The following is a 15,898-nucleotide window of genomic DNA, read 5'->3' as shown; positions in this document are numbered from 1 at the left end:
CATAACATTAACGGTTAACACAACTACACAGACAACACGAGTTAAATAGCGTTAACATAAACATAGGTTACAATAATGTCAACAGTGGTCTTACAAATATTAACGACAGATACACAAACAAACAGACACCCATAAACAATGACCAACAACGCTACATACATGAGAAGGGGTTTATATACTGACGAACATACATCACTAAACCCTGTGCAGGTGTGTGCAATCAAGGGGGCATGGTTACAAATAACATAGTCGTGAATCCCACTACGTACTACATGACGCACTACATGGTCATCCCATGGCAGTGTGAGTATATATATATATATATATATATATATATATATGCACGTGGTACGGCCCCTCCCCTTATGCTCAACGCTACTCGTCTCTGCATCCTTCTATAACTCCTCATGAATTTTTAACTTGTTCATGTTCCCCATGATGTGTACAGATCATCAGTGCACTTCAAAAACTCTTTATAATCTTACATCAGAATACAATCACCAAAAGATGAGTGGGCAGGCAAAATACTGTTTTCACAATCCAGTCAAATCCTGATAAAGTTAAATGGATAAACTCAAAACCTTCCACTGGGCAAATATCCAATTTCATTTATAAATATGTCACATTAATGAAGGATTTTGTCTTTACAGAAGATACACTTGTATCCTCTTGAGGCAAATATATGACAGCTCGTTATACTTATTACTGTCCTAAGTGCATACACGCATTTTTAAGTTGGTATCTCCTGTTTATTGGTCTATCAGTTATGAAGATAAACAAATCTTTGTCTTGTTTGTGTATTTTCTGAATTTAAATATGCTGACACAGGACGTTTCAGGTCATATTTATACACGATCTGAGCAAAAAGGCTACGTTCACACTGCAAGCCAGTGTTCAGCTGTGATTTTTTTGCTCGGATCAGATTTGTCTATCTTGACGGTTCACATTCCTAACTGCAAGTGACCTATATCTGTAATGTAAACGCATCTGACCTCCGAAGCGTTTATACGTTTATGCACAAGTTACCTGGGTCACCGCCAACAAAAAACATATAATCGCCCATGTATGCATGGAATTTTGCTCTGGAGGACAAGCAGCCGTAGCCTACATGATGTCAGGTCGATAAGGCGAAAAAACAGACGGCAGCTACTATTGTCACTGCTGTTTCTCTCCTCCACTGTTTTGATGACGACTGCACTAATCGCAAGCGTACAGATAAAAGGCAACTGAAATCCAACGACCTTTCTCTTTCAAATCGACTAGTGATGAATCGGATACGAATCGTACCCAGGACCACATAGGAAACTGAGTCAAACCGGATTAGAAAGAACGGTGCACACATGGCAAAAAATGTCCCACATCCCAAATCTCATGTGAATCAGCGTGACACATTGTAGAGACACCCGTATTTCCATGGATCTACAAGTTTTCATCAATAGCTGTAGTCCACGGGCCGCTTCGCCATTTTTCCGCTAGGCTGCGACTGGATTTCTGTCGTTGATCATCACACACGAGAGCAATCGCTCATGATTTTAGTCGTAAAAATCAAATATATTTGAAAATATCGGAATGGTGGAAGATCGATCGCAAGATCTAGGGTTGACTCGTTGTTTCTCTCATACTGTTATCCGCACGATTATCGTTTGTGATTGGGAAAAAATGATTGGAAGGACAAAATCAGGGTTAAATTCGGGCTACAAATCGTGTAAAGAGATGCCAAAGACTCAGATGAACTTAAAATAATTTTTAAATACGGGAATATATTTATATTGGAGCCTGTTCTTAATAATCTCTAAAAAGTGCCCATTTTTTAAAAAAAAGGATTGATCACAGTTTCGATAACTCCAGACGTCATTGTACACGAAACCGACACACAACGCGCGTGTTCGCTGTGCTACAAAGATGTCATCACTTCCCATGCCAGCCCAAAATGTTTCACGAAATAACTAGCTAGCTGGATTTTGGCAATAACAAGAGCATCGAAGATATTTCGTATTAAATTGCTAACTCGCTGTAATTACAAGGCCGTTCGTCAGCCAAGGTAATGTATTTCTGAAATTGGTTTAACCAGTTTATGCATGTGACTTCCTAACTTTTCCAAGCTAACCAGGAAAGCAGCTGTCGTGCTAGCTCGCATGTTAGCTGGCTAACTAGCTAGCTAGCTAAGGGACCAGCAAAGCGTATACTCCTTTGAAAAACAATGACATAGCTAGCTCGCTAACTAGTTGTTATAACTTAAGCTGATGTTTCGCTGAAATGTGTAGATCTAAATCATTTAATGCACCATTATTTTTGTAAGACCTTCAGTACTGCGAGCTATGAGTCTTCCAAAACATTCGCGACGTTAAAATCAGAATTTTGGCTAATGAAACAGAACTTTAGTCTAATGCTTTAAGGCTAATGTTTATGGTCTTCATGAAAATGTGAATTGTAACCTAGCCGGATAACATAAGTTGAATGGTGTGCTAGCTTGGTTTATAGAGTTAAGGCGAAAATTGCCGTTTGAGGGTTGTGTTGTGTTGCTGATTTGGACTACCCCGGTTAGACGTATGTGTTAAAATAGTCTAGGCACAAAGGTTACTAATGCTAAGATAGTTCTTATATAATGTACCAGACTATGCTTTGTTAGAAATCTAAAAATTTAAATACGAGATATTTTGCTGGTGACTAGAATTACTAGATTTAACTGACTCTACCAGATTGTCTAAATGCATGATATGTTGACTGATTTGATTGCTGGCTTTCTGCTATTGTGTCTTATAAGCAAGAATGCATTTACCTGTTTATGATCTCTCCTCACTTCTCCTTTTTATTTTAGGAAGATAGAGCCATCCTGAATGTAAAAGGAGATTATGGAGGTGCCATCTTACCAATCCAAACTGTTGTGTGAGCTCAATGAACAGCGTAAGCGGGACTTCTTCTGTGACTGCAGCATCATTGTGGAGGGTCGCGTGTTCAAGGCTCATCGTAACATTCTGTTTGCCAGCAGTGGTTACTTCCGGGCATTGCTGGTGCACTACTTGCAGGACAGTGGCCACAGGCATAGCACTGCATCACTGGACATCGTCACTGCAGATGCCTTCTCACTTATTTTGGAATTCCTGTACTCAGGCCGGTTAGACTTGCGAAGCGATAATGTAATTGAAATCATGTCAGCTGCCAGCTACTTGCAGATGACTGATGTGGTAAACTTTTGCAAGGGCTATATTAAATCTTCACTGGAGATCTGCAACAGGGAGAAGGAGTGCCAGAGGGAGAGGGGTAGGGAGAGAGAAGGACCAGCAGATAGTGTCACTCCGACTTCGGTCTCAAGTGTTCCTGTAGCCTCCACATCCCAGGTAGACAGGGCAACCCCTCAGTGTGTGGAGACACCCAATTCTGTTGAGGCTCCCTCTGATATTCTCTCCACACCAGCTGCCACCAGTAGCAAAGACTCAGAGAGTGAGAACTCACAAGGAGGATTCCCCAGCCAGCCTCCCACAAATGTCCCTATGAAGAACTGCCCAGGTGTGGACCTCATCAACTCATCCTCTTCAGGGCTGCTTGTTGGGTTGGTACACCCCAAGATTAAGTTTGATCCTGATGAGGAAGGGGAGTGTTCGCTTGAATCTAAAGGCATGGGTCTTTATGGTGAAACCAACCACAATGAGGAAAGGACCCTTAGTTCCAGTCCTGCACCCAGCACTGAGCCATCATCCATGCCCTGCCCCAGCTATCAGATGAAGCAGTTTGTAGATGTGCTGCTCCGTGGAGGAGCCAACCCTAACCGTGAGGAACTTGTGCCTCACTTTGCTCATAGTTTGGGGAACAGTGGAGTGGTGGGTCGGGTAGAGGAGAGCCTCGGGCACGGAGGCTCCTGCAGTATGGAGTTACAAAGCGACTGGTATATGGAGGATGCAGGTGAGGGACTTCACAGAATCTTAACACAGCAGTCAAAAACTTTTCATTGCACAGTCTGGAGTGCTGATTGTTATTGTGTTATAATGACTTAATTTTCATGGCCAATCTTCCCACTCAGGGAGACTCCATAAATGCCCATTCTGCCCATACACAACCAAACAGAAAGGCATTCTGAAGAGGCATATCCGCTGTCATACAGGGGAGAGGCCCTATCCATGCGAGATCTGTGGAAAGCGTTTCACACGACAGGAACATCTGCGCACACATGCTGTCACTGTATGTCAACAGGATCTTTGTCTTGTGCATCATTTGTTCAGAGTCAACCTTATTTCCTCCTCATTTAAAGGTGTGGGCTTTTTGTCTTCTGTTCATACTTGCCTTTGCTTCAACAGGTCCATCGCTCGAGCTGGCCCATCGTGTGTAAAGGCTGCCGGCGTGTCTTCTCTGGGGTGGTTTCTCAGGGCCTGAAGCGGTTTGGCCTTTGCGATAGCTGTACTTGTGTTACTACAACTAATGAAGACTCTCCCTCCATGACTCTCGGCAGCCAGTCTGTGGGTGTGGAACAGGGTGCAGGAGATTCTGACTGGCCCATCTTCATGGAAGATGGAGATGAAGAACCCAGTACTGGTGCGGGCGAGCTGGATGATAAGAAAGACCTTCAAAGGCAGCTTGCAGAGGGTGGGAGTCTTCTATAGGCATTCAGTCCTGATTTCAATTCTGCCTGGCTGTATCAGTATTCCCTTCAGTCTCACCCTGTTAAAAGTATAGGATGCAAACCAGCCATCAAAGCTTGGGAGGAGATGTGTTGCGTGGCACATTTTGGAAACTTCCTAGCAAGATGGAGAACAAATCTTGAGGCAAATATAGTGGCGAGAGAGGAAAGAGTAATGTTAGCTTTTTGGAAATCGATACAGAATTTGTAGTTGTAAGTGTTTACGGGTACATTATCTGATTAGCGAGAGTTCCACAGGTCAGATGAAGCTAATAAAGTTTTACATAAAAAAGTTTAATTAATGTTGTAAATTAAGCTTATAAGAGTTAAATAATTCAGTTTAGCAATATCACTATACTTTTTTTCCCCTTATGTTTTTGTTCCTGGGTTTAAAGAAGTGTTATTTCTTAATTGCTTATGCCTAAAAAGTGTAGAAAAAGTGTTCCCTACAGATTCAGGTTTTGTGTCCATGAGTGATGGTTTGAAATTTACCTATTTCTAATGAGAAAACTGGTGAATTCATTCACCAAAAAAAAAAAAAAAAAAATCTGAAAATTACCTGATATGTTTTCATGTTAAAATTATACAAAGATGACCATAAGATTTAGAAGTGAGTAGATTTTGCAGATTTACAATTGTACTGTAAATTACTTTCATGTATTAGCTCCCAAATGTTTACTCCCATCATGTTCTCATTATACTGTTTTTGTTAGTGGCATTCAATGTCAACATCTTGATGGAAGATCTACCCTTGGTCCTCCAAGTATGAACATCAAGGATATTGATGCCCTGTGTTCCATTTTGCTGTAGTTTCTTCCATCTCCACATAGCCTTCAACCCTAGATTGTCCAGGGAAACCCTGGCTCTCTCAGTGAACCTTAGAAAATGCTGCCATTCCTGATGTGTTTCAAAGGTGGTTTTACCAAGTTCCAAAGAATGACAGCAGGGACACAGCTGCCCTGCCACAGGTGGTACTGGGCTGAACAGTGTCAAGTGAGGGACACTGGTGGGTCTCTGAAAGGTGTTGTCATCACTGAGCATCAAATTCCAACCGTTAGTGGAATCAGACCACAGATGAAGTTCTGGAGTACAAGGAATACCCCCAAAAGCTAACTAGGAAGAAGAAAGTGTTGTGGGCAATCACAAGACTGAAAAGTGTGGCACTGGTTGAGAACTTATTTGGAATGATGGCCATTTTCTATCATTTTTATGCATAAGCGATTAATACCAATTATTAACCAAAAATTGTGTACACACGGTGTAATCAAAGTATACAGCTTTACTTTAACGGTACAAAACTTCTTTGGAGTCTTGCATTTACATGTTAATAAAAGGTCATATATCAATAGCAGAGGTTTCATGATGGTCAAGATGGTAAATGACTGAGGTAATACACCTGGGTTATACATTAATAATTTCACTAATATTCTCAACAAATGGTGGATCCTGCAACCTAGGAGGAAGAAACCTAATTACCATAATAGGGCCTGAGAGCTTCAGCCCTTTAACTATTTATTTTTACTTTTTGTGTGTCTAGTTCTTTATCTTCTAGGCTGTGTGATGCTGCCTAGTAAAGAGATATACTGTATTTTAATTTAAAATGTAAATACAAGGAGTGGCAAAATAAAAACAAGTGAAAGCAATTTTGCTCTATCTAATAAGATTCCTTATTGTTTATTCATATAATTTTTAAATATATGCTATAAAATGTTTAACTTGAGTTTTTAAATGAGCATTACAGCATTGTGACATCTAATACCAATAAGTGGAGGGGTATTATTGTGAAAGTCATTTATTTGTGGAAGTCTGGCATATTTTGTATTTGGGATGCACTTACTCATAAATCATGTAAGATATTCTGTTTCAAGAAATAGGTGTTATTTATGGGTCAGTACAATTGACTAAATATGACTAAAGTGCAAATTCTATAAACCTACAAGTTAGAAACATTTATTTGCTATCTTTAATTATACTGATTTGCTATCTAAGAATTATTATACAAACAACGGGTTATTGAGAACAGAATACAGAAAAGGCTGTCATTATAAAATATAATGACATCCAGAAATAAAATCCATTTTATATATAATTTATTCACAAACAACATTTTATGTATATCATTTGTTCAGAAAAGACAAGTTACCAAAGCCTCCAGTGGACATTTACTTTCTTTTATGTTTTAGTACTTTAGTGCTTGTTGCTAACATTCCTGCAACTCTTGACTCAGGCCATCCCTAGTATACACACTTCCTTGTGACAGAAATGACAAAATGCAATCAGTCTTGATTGCCCCTATTCAGTGTTACACAGAAAGATTTCTTCTCAGATTTATTACAAGATGTTTAGTAAAGTGACTCCTAATTGGTAGTATACAGTTTGTATATTATTTCTAGTGTTAGGCATAATAATGTAATAATACTAATGTCAAGTACGTATTTTGTCTGGCAGGTCTGAATGTAAAACAAGTATATTGTACCAAGCCCATTAATGATGAGCCAATTTTCTTTTGATTAATATCTATGGTAAAGATGTTTTAAAACTTATTAGACTTATATTCGGCTATCTTAGTAATTGCAACTTATTCAGACATTGCCTCATGATATTGATGTTCTTTGTGATTTTATATCTTCATATGTACTTTGTTGAGGACTTCCTTGTCTATTTGATATGAAATTAAACAGTGTCACATGCATTATGGGAGACTGAGGACTGTTTTGTGGATTGGTTGAGATTTCTGTGTAATTTGCATATCAAATGTGAAACTTTGTCTTCGTCAAACGCTGTTCCCCCAGCTGTTCTTTGTAAAAATATTTTTGTGTAAATGGAAGAAAGGAACACACTTTACAAATCTTATGTTGTAAATTAGATTATGTTAAACTTATTTTGGGTTCATTAGGACATGCAGTGCTGCAAGTTATGTCGAGTGGTCATAAAAGCATTATTGTGCCAGTTTTTCATTGGGCTGTATCAACAGTAATAACAGAATCCTCACCCCATCGAGTGGTTAAATATAACCGTATTTTGTAATTTACTGTTTAGGTTAATTTTAATATGCAATGTTTGTCAGTTAGGCAGCTGTTTTTATTTGCTTTATTTTATGTATCATCTTCTTCATCATTATTGTTGTTGTTATAATCAGTTATTATTAATTTATTTTATTTTCATGTAATGTTTCGTGGGTTTCATCAATCCCTTCATGGAAATCATTATGTGAATAATTATATATTTAAACATGCGTAAATGTGCCGCTGTAATGATGAGAAAAACTCGTTTAAAATCATAACGAGCGAGGCACATAGTCATATGATCAGCGCGGAAGCTTGTGGTTAACTTTTACAACCCGTGTAAACGAATATGTTTTATTGTTCTTATGAAAGTTCGTTGTAGCAATTTGTATTGTCAGCGTCGTCTGGGGACGACTATTTTTGATCGATTCCATCGCATGGCACATTAGAACCACTTCTTTCCCGAGTTCATCTTTTAAAACATGGGGATAAGGCAGAGTAAACTGCTAACGTTACTGTTGCTTTGTACGCACCTTTCAGCTTTCGGAGGCCGATACACACCAGACTGGAAGAGCCTAGACGCCAGACCGCTTCCAGATTGGTACGACGAGGCCAAGTTCGGGATTTTTATTCATTGGGGTGCATTTTCTGTGCCCGCGTTCGGTAGTGAGTGGTTCTGGTGGAACTGGCAGGGAGCGAAGAATCCAGCTTATCTTCTCTTTATGGCTAAGAACTATCCTCCTGGGTTTACCTATGCAGAGTTTGCGCCTCAATTTAATGCTCAGTTCTTCGATCCAAATGAATGGGCTGAAATCTTGGAAGCTTCAGGAGCAAAGTGAGTAAACTGAAGCATGTCTGATTTTAAGCATTTTGGGTGGTTTGTTTACATAATTTAAACTACACTTGATGTTCTGTTCTGCACAGGTATGTTGTTCTTACTTCAAAACATCATGAAGGATTCACTAACTGGGGATCTCCAACTTCATGGAATTGGAATTCTGTTGATAACGGACCTCACAGAGACATCGTCGGGGAATTGGCAATGGCCGTTCGGAAAAAAAGGCGTGTGTGTTATTGCCTGTATTTGTATGTTTTAAATGTGGTTCCTTGCTTGGGTGTACAAATAACGTTCCTTAATTATAAATAATAGTTATAAAAACACAGTTTAATTACTTGTTTGTTAATATGCATTCTAGATCTCTGCACTATGGACTCTACCACTCCTTGTATGAATGGTTCAATCCTCTCTACCTAAATGACAAGAAATCTGGCTTCAAGACCCAAGGCTTTGTTTATTACAAAGTGATGCCAGAACTGTATGACCTGGTCACACGGTAAATCGATGTCATGTGATGTCTTATTCAACAGATTTGGAAAACAAGTTTGTTAAACTATAAAAGAAACCTTAAGTGTTAGGTGAGTAGGTGTAGAGTGATAAAGCTTCTGATGGTCATCACTCATCATGTGAGTATTTATGGACAAAGCCTGAGACTATAATCCTATTTTGTGTTTGTTTAGTCTGTAAATCTGGTGATGCAGCCCTAGCATGCATTTGAAGTTCTGTGGAATTTGTTAGTTGATGTATTTTGCATTCTCAGGTACAAGCCAGAACTGATATGGTCAGATGGGGATTGGGAAGCCCCGGACACTTACTGGAACTCCACAGAATTCTTAGCTTGGCTCTACAATGACAGTCCAGTGAAGGTGAGAAACACAATTTGTGCATCATGTCTGTCTTACTTTTAATCTGAACTTTGCCTGATGGTTCTGAATTGCAAATGTTGCTCCCTACAGGATACAGTTGTGGTCAATGATAGATGGGGAGCTGGGTGCTACTGTAAACATGGTGGTTATTACAACTGTGCGGACAAATATACTCCATCGGAGTTGCCCAATCACAAATGGGAGAAATGTAATTCAGTGGACACCCTCTCCTGGGGTTACCGTAGGAACATGAGACTCAGTGACTTGATGGATTTACCCACCATTATAAAGGTGAAATTAGTTGAAATCTAATATAATCACTGTAAACTGATGATAGTCACATGTGCTATGAACTGGTTGGTAAAATGAATCAAAATCTTTTAAATGTTTGTGTAGTAGTTGGAGAAGTGCTAACTTCTTTTTCCACTGCAGGACTTTGTCAACACAGTGGCTTTTGGGGGAAACTATCTTCTGAATATTGGGCCTACAGCAGATGGAATGATTCCAGATGTGTTTGAGGAACGTCTCAGAGAGATTGGTGCCTGGTTGAAGGTAAACGGAGAGGCCATCTATGCCACTAAACCATGGAGGGTTCAGATTGAGAATGGTACTGTGCCAGTATGGTGAGTTTTCAGAATTACTGTTTGGACATAACTGAATTGCATCCATTTAACACAGAATTAATCTTTCTGCTGGGCTTCAAATTCAAATTTCAGCTGTGCTAGATTGATTGCGATCTGATTGTTCTGGAGAATGTAACTGGCAGCTCTTTCACTGGGAGAGAAGTTTGCTTGCTCCATCTAAGAGGATGTCTTTGTAGTTGCATGACAGTAGGATGTTTAGTGGTGTTCTTCCATAAAACTGAGTCACTCAGTTTTGTAGTTCCCATACATTCAGTGATTATGCATTAGTTCAGGCATCTACTAGCTTTCAGCCATTCATAAAAGACCTTAATTTTGTTTTGGTAGTCAGAACTTGATTGGGTAAAAATCATAAAAAACATAAAATTTAAAAATCTTCTTAGGCTACAAGTATGCCTTTGGATGTTTTCACATTTGAAGTCTTATGTAACCTACAGAAACCATAACAGTCTACAAAAGGATCTCATTATAAAAGAGTTAACGGTACGTTTTAGCACAGCTTTAGTTCTGGGAAAATGGGTCACATTCTGCTTGTGATCTGTCTTCACAAACAGAAGAGAAACCGTTTTTACACGAGTCCTTTTGTATGCTTTTAGTACAGTAAAAGAAATCAGTATCTCTTTAACTGTAGATCTGTTTTTGTATTTCCCTAATTCTAGGTACACTTCCAAAAACACTACTGTGTATGCCATCTTTCTCTCAAATCCAATGCAGGACTCATTCCAGCTCTTTTCTCCCATAACATCTGAGAAAACTGTGGTATGTATTCCTAAATACTAATTAATTGTGTTGGACTAATATATTAAATTGTCAAGAAACAGTTTCCTTTCATTGGGTAAAAGAAGCCAGTCATATGTGAATCGCAGCTCTGCCTTGCACCAAATTGTCACCAAGTGTTATAATACTCTCTTTTATTTAGGTGACCCTGTTGGGGAGTCCTCAGGCTCTAAAGTGGACTCCTCTGCATTCATCTGGACTCACTGTGCTTCTACCAGACCTGCCTGTCACTCCTGCAGGAGCCTGGTCCCTTAAACTGGATGGAGTGGCTTAACAGTGGAAATGTCTGATGTGAAGACCCTACTGAGGTTTTTAGATATTCATGAAGATTTTAGGTAATTTTAAAGAGAATCCAACCTGTTGATTTTATCTGATATTTTCTCCACAAAACCTGCCACCAATTGCAAAGGCACTTTGAATCTATATACTTTCAATCTAAAGACATGTCAATTTGCAAATACCTCAACCATGGTGGGGACAGGCTCCTCAGATCCAGTCTTGCACCCATCACTGAGCCATTGTCCCTGCCCTGTCCCAGTGATCAGATGAAGCAGTTTGTAGATGTGCTGCTTCACCAAGGAGCCAACCCTAACCGTGAGGAGCTTGTGCCTCACCTTGCTCATAGTTTGGGGAACAGTGGAATGGCAGGCCAGGTAGAAGAGGGCTTCAGGCACAGAGGCTCCTGCAGTATGGAGCTACAAAGCGAATGGGATATGGTGGATGCAGGTGAGGGACATTGCACAATTTTGTCACTGCAATTAAAACTTGTTCACTGACGAAGTTGAGAAAAAGATGTAATCATGTTTACATGATTGTTCTTGAAAAACGTGTTTAACTGGAAGATTTTTTTCATCGGGATAAAGATGTCTGTGAGCGAGGAGTTTAATACAATTTAGTATGTTATGTAACATTTACAGCTTTGCTTTATAAGTACAGTGATTGTTTCCCTTGGATTCTTTACATTTTAATAAATTTTCATAAGTCTTGCAGTTTCTTGGGATGCAATATTGAACAGAATGATTGACTTGGAAAATCAGACATAAAAGATTTCAAATATCTTCAAAAATTGTGGATTTGGCACAATCCTAGGAAAATCTTAATGCAGTGCTACACTTCTTTTTTTTCTTTCTTTAAAAAAAAATCTTTGTCTGCATAGATATTCATATTTTAGGCTGTGAGCTTTTTATTTCTTAACATTTTGTTTAGAAGTTTATTTGTATTCACATTTACAGCATTTTGCAAATGCTTAGAAACTTTAAAAAAATTAAGTACAATAAAAGTGGTTTGTGGTAGTTAATTTAAACTGAAGAGGTGCGGAACCATTTTGGACACAGCTGCTCCATTACTGTTTGTAAGTAACACCGAAATGTCTTACCTAACTCCATAACAAGGAAAGAATCACCCATTTGTTTTTAAACTCATTGAACTCTGAACTCTGCAGCTTAGGTGATACAACATGCCCATGTTTCATAAATGCGCAGACCTGTTACACCACTGACACGTCAAACTCGTTTCAAAAATCATATGACTAACGCAGAAAGCAATAGCTGCCTAACTTGTCAAACAGGCTTTGAACAGTTGTGCAGCAGAGTGTATTTTCCCTTATGTTCTCTGAGGCGGGACATCGTAGGTAGCATAAATGAGTCTGCGTGAGCGTGGCCCCAGTTATATAGTCATTTCAGTTTCTGTTTTTACTCTGTTCAGTTATGGAGATGACACAGCATAGGACACTGTTGCTTTGCATTGTGTTGTACGTATCAGCCTCTGGAGCCCAATACACACCAGACTGGAAGAGCCTAGACGCCAGACCGCTTCCAAATTGGTACGACGAGGCCAAGTTCGGGATTTTCATTCACTGGGGTGTATTTTCTGTACCTGCGTTCGGCAAGTACAGTGAGTGGTTCTGGTGGTACTGGCAGGGCACCAAGGATCAAGCACGTGTTTTGTTTATGGATAAGAACTATCCTCCCGGATTCAGATATGCGGAATTTGCACCTATGTTTAATGCACAGTTCTTTGATCCAGACGGTTGGGCTGAAATACTTGAAGCCTCAGGAGCAAAGTAAGTAAAAGGCTAAATAATGTTAACTGAACATTTCAATTATTTAGGGTATTGTTCTCTCGTTAATTTAGCCGTTGTTTATCAGCAGTAAACCGGAGCTGCGCGATAAATCTCGCGTAATTGCTAAAAACCACAAAGACATGCAGCTGGACAGTTGCAAAGAAAATGTTCTGTCCATTTATCCAACGGGGGCATTTCTCAGTTTGGACAGATATTACCAAAGTCAAGACTGTCCAATAGGAGGAGAGTTGAGGGACATTCATATTGGACAATCCTCATTTGATTTTATTTTATCTGGTTAAACAGAAATCCTGCTTTGTGCATTTCCCCCTCCACACAACACAATTACGGCATGGTAAGCCATGTTCTTGCTGTGCAGTGTTTTAATTGTGTGTTTCAGATATTTAAATCAGAATTACTGTAGGAATTTGTATACCTTTTATTGGATTTGTTGTATCAACCATTTTTTTTCTTTCTATTATTGTATTAAAGTGTATTATACGAACCTAGAACGATATTATTTGTTGGCTGGCTAAGTGTAACCTACGTCAAAATCATTAATAGAGGATTTATTTATTTGGTGCACATGCCATATATACTTTATACTACGTCTGTTCTCTAGGCTCTCGTCATAAAACCTGATATGGTGTCAGATATAACAGTTCTCACTATATATTTAACTCTATTAAAACGCAGTATTAAACAATTGTGTAATTTCCTGTTATAAAGGCATAAATCAGGGGTGTTAAACTTACTGGACGGGGAGCCACCTTATTATGGTTCTAATCCAGCACAGCAAATTAATTATTTTTTAAAAGTAAATTCATCTTCTGCACCGTAATTGAACTTAAATATTCTACAATACAAATGGAAATTGAAACTTTTTTTTTTTTTGCTATTTGTGTAGGAGGCTCAGGGACAGGTTATAGGCTGCTGATAAAACGTTCTAAGCGAACTAAGAGTTTGACAATACAAGCGTGTTCCTTTCCAAAAAATTATTTTGATTTTTTTTTTTTTTTTTTTTGTCCCGTCCTATTCAGATTTCACTGAGTGTAATGCGGCCCTTAAACTAAACTGTTTAATATCCTTGGCATAAATATAACACGGTAATCTATAAATTTGTAAAATAGCATCGTCCCTGATATCAATAATAGAACACTTGTAATAATAGAGGTGCTATATTATTTTAAAATGTATTGCCAATGCTTAAAGGTTATGTTCGAGAAATCTACATAACATCATACAAATAAATGTGTTTAAGTTACAGTCATACGCTCTTAAACTGTCTGCATATGAGGTTTAAGTTAAACCTCAGAAAAAGCGCATCCATCAGCACATGGATTCTAAACGACACGACAATTGGTTTAGTTTAACATTGGTTTAGTTGCGCACTGAACCGCAGCTTCCGAGGACCCAGCAATCGCAACGCCTCTCCTGCTTTAACCTCGTGCTGCTTAACCGCAGGTAAGCTAATGACAGTGCAATATGCTCACTATGTTTTGTGCTGGACAGGTATGTTGTGTTCACTTCGAAACATCATGAAGGATTCACTAATTGGAGATCTCCAACTTCATGGAATTGGAATTCTGTTGATAACGGGCCGCACAGAGACATCGTCGGGGACTTGGCCACGGCCATTCAAAATAAAAGGTACGCGCCTGTGATCGCGCTGGGTACGTGATTGCTACGTGTTTGCTTGTTGTCCAAACGGTGTTCCTTAATTGTAAACGATCATTATACATATACTACATTATTCATTTGTTCGTCTATACATTCTAGTTCTATACACTTTGGACTCTACCATTCTTTGTATGAATGGTTCAATCCTGTCTACCTAAATGACAAGAAATCTGGCTTCAAGACCCAAGACTTTGTTTATTTCAAAGCCATGCCAGAATTATATGACCTGGTCACAAGGTAAACTATTGTCATCTTATGGAGCATCTTTTAAAATAGACTCATAAAATATTGATCTGTTTGGTTGCTGGATGGAAATATGATTGTAAAATGGGAAGTCTTAAATGTCATATGTGGGTGGAAACTAAGTCACACATCAAGTCATTCTTTCTCGTGTAGGTTGGCTATATGTCTTGTGATGCAGCCCTAGCATGCATTTGAAGTTCTGCAGCATTTGTTAGTTGATGTATTTTGCATTCTCAGGTACAAGCCAGAACTGATATGGTCAGATGGGGATTGGGAAGCCCCGGACACTTACTGGAACTCCACACAATTCTTAGCTTGGCTCTACAATGACAGTCCAGTGAAGGTGAGAAACACAATTTGTGCATCATGTCTGTCTTACTTTTAATCTGAACTTTGCCTGATGGTTCTGAATTGCAAATGTTGCTCCCTACAGGATACAGTTGTGGTCAATGATAGATGGGGAGCTGGGTGCTACTGTAAACATGGTGGTTATTACAACTGTGCGGACAAATATACTCCATCGGAGTTGCTCAATCACAAATGGGAGAAATGTAATTCAGTGGACACCCTCTCCTGGGGTTACCGTAGGAACATGAGACTCAGTGACTTGATGGATTTACCCACCATTATAAAGGTGAAATTAGTTGAAATCTAATATAATCACTGTAAACTGATGATAGTCACATGTGCTATGAACTGGTTGGTAAAATGAATCAAAATCTTTTAAATGTTTGTGTAGTAGTTGGAGAAGTGCTAACTTCTTTTTCCACTGCAGGACTTTGTCAACACAGTGGCTTTTGGGGGAAACTATCTTCTGAATATTGGGCCTACAGCAGATGGAATGATTCCAGATGTGTTTGAGGAACGTCTCAGAGAGATTGGTGCCTGGTTGAAGGTAAACGGAGAGGCCATCTATGCCACTAAACCATGGAGGGTTCAGACTGAGAATGGTACTGTGCCAGTATGGTGAGTTTTCAGAATTACTGTTTGGACATAACTGAATTGCATCCATTTAACACAGAATTAATCTTTCTGCTGGGCTTCAAATTCAAATTTCAGCTGTGCTAGATTGATTGCGATCTGATTGTTCTGGAGAATGTAACTGGCAGCTCTTTCACTGGGAGAGAAGTTTGCTTGCTCCATCTAAGAGGATGTCTTTGTAGTTGCATGACAG

General features: G+C 39.1%; 3 protein-coding genes across 3 annotated transcripts in view; all 3 read left to right on the top strand.

Annotated features, from left to right (window-relative positions):
* Window positions 1-358: 358 nt before the first annotated feature.
* zbtb8b (zinc finger and BTB domain containing 8B) lies at window positions 359-6,255 on the top strand. The gene is made up of 4 exons (XM_027006399.3): window positions 359-2,041; window positions 2,819-3,900; window positions 4,019-4,176; window positions 4,293-6,255. The coding sequence occupies exons 2-4, from the start codon at window positions 2,853-2,855 to the stop codon at window positions 4,593-4,595; spliced, it is 1,509 nt and encodes a 502-aa protein (XP_026862200.1). The 5' UTR covers window positions 359-2,041; window positions 2,819-2,852; the 3' UTR covers window positions 4,596-6,255.
* Window positions 6,256-7,899: 1,644 nt separating this feature from the next.
* LOC113575085 (tissue alpha-L-fucosidase-like) lies at window positions 7,900-11,728 on the top strand. Its single transcript, XM_027006408.3, has 8 exons — window positions 7,900-8,452; window positions 8,542-8,679; window positions 8,814-8,951; window positions 9,216-9,321; window positions 9,412-9,612; window positions 9,754-9,944; window positions 10,622-10,721; window positions 10,882-11,728. The coding sequence occupies exons 1-8, from the start codon at window positions 8,100-8,102 to the stop codon at window positions 11,011-11,013; spliced, it is 1,359 nt and encodes a 452-aa protein (XP_026862209.2). The 5' UTR covers window positions 7,900-8,099; the 3' UTR covers window positions 11,014-11,728.
* Window positions 11,729-12,336: 608 nt separating this feature from the next.
* Window positions 12,337-15,898, top strand: part of LOC113575058 (tissue alpha-L-fucosidase-like) — a 4,799-nt gene continuing 1,237 nt past the window's right edge. The window contains exons 1-6 of the mRNA XM_027006359.3: window positions 12,337-12,801; window positions 14,314-14,451; window positions 14,581-14,718; window positions 14,962-15,067; window positions 15,158-15,358; window positions 15,500-15,690. Of these exons, the coding sequence (XP_026862160.2) occupies window positions 12,446-12,801; window positions 14,314-14,451; window positions 14,581-14,718; window positions 14,962-15,067; window positions 15,158-15,358; window positions 15,500-15,690 (1,130 nt within the window). The 5' untranslated portion in view covers window positions 12,337-12,445. The remainder of the gene's footprint in view (window positions 12,802-14,313; window positions 14,452-14,580; window positions 14,719-14,961; window positions 15,068-15,157; window positions 15,359-15,499; window positions 15,691-15,898) is intronic.

The sequence above is a fragment of the Electrophorus electricus genome, chromosome 2, assembly GCF_041902795.1.
Source record: "Electrophorus electricus isolate QZ-2024a chromosome 2, ASM4190279v1, whole genome shotgun sequence".
Taxonomy (NCBI): domain Eukaryota; kingdom Metazoa; phylum Chordata; class Actinopteri; order Gymnotiformes; family Gymnotidae; genus Electrophorus; species Electrophorus electricus.
This window is presented reverse-complemented; position numbering and strand designations above follow the sequence as displayed.

What these genes read in the sequence shown, in the direction of transcription:
- zbtb8b (XM_027006399.3), top strand. Translation starts at nt 2,853, where the DNA reads ATGGAGGTGCCATCTTACCAATCCAAACTGTTGTGTGAGCTCAATGAA. An exon ending in CTGGTATATGGAGGATGCAG is followed by an intron (nt 3,901 to 4,018) that starts GTGAGGGACTTC and finishes CTTCCCACTCAG; the next exon opens with GGAGACTCCATAAATGCCCA. An exon ending in TGCGCACACATGCTGTCACT is followed by an intron (nt 4,177 to 4,292) that starts GTATGTCAACAG and finishes TTGCTTCAACAG; the next exon opens with GTCCATCGCTCGAGCTGGCC.
- LOC113575085 (XM_027006408.3), top strand. Translation starts at nt 8,100, where the DNA reads ATGGGGATAAGGCAGAGTAAACTGCTAACGTTACTGTTGCTTTGTACG. An exon ending in ATGGCCGTTCGGAAAAAAAG is followed by an intron (nt 8,680 to 8,813) that starts GCGTGTGTGTTA and finishes TATGCATTCTAG; the next exon opens with ATCTCTGCACTATGGACTCT. An exon ending in TAACATCTGAGAAAACTGTG is followed by an intron (nt 10,722 to 10,881) that starts GTATGTATTCCT and finishes TCTTTTATTTAG; the next exon opens with GTGACCCTGTTGGGGAGTCC.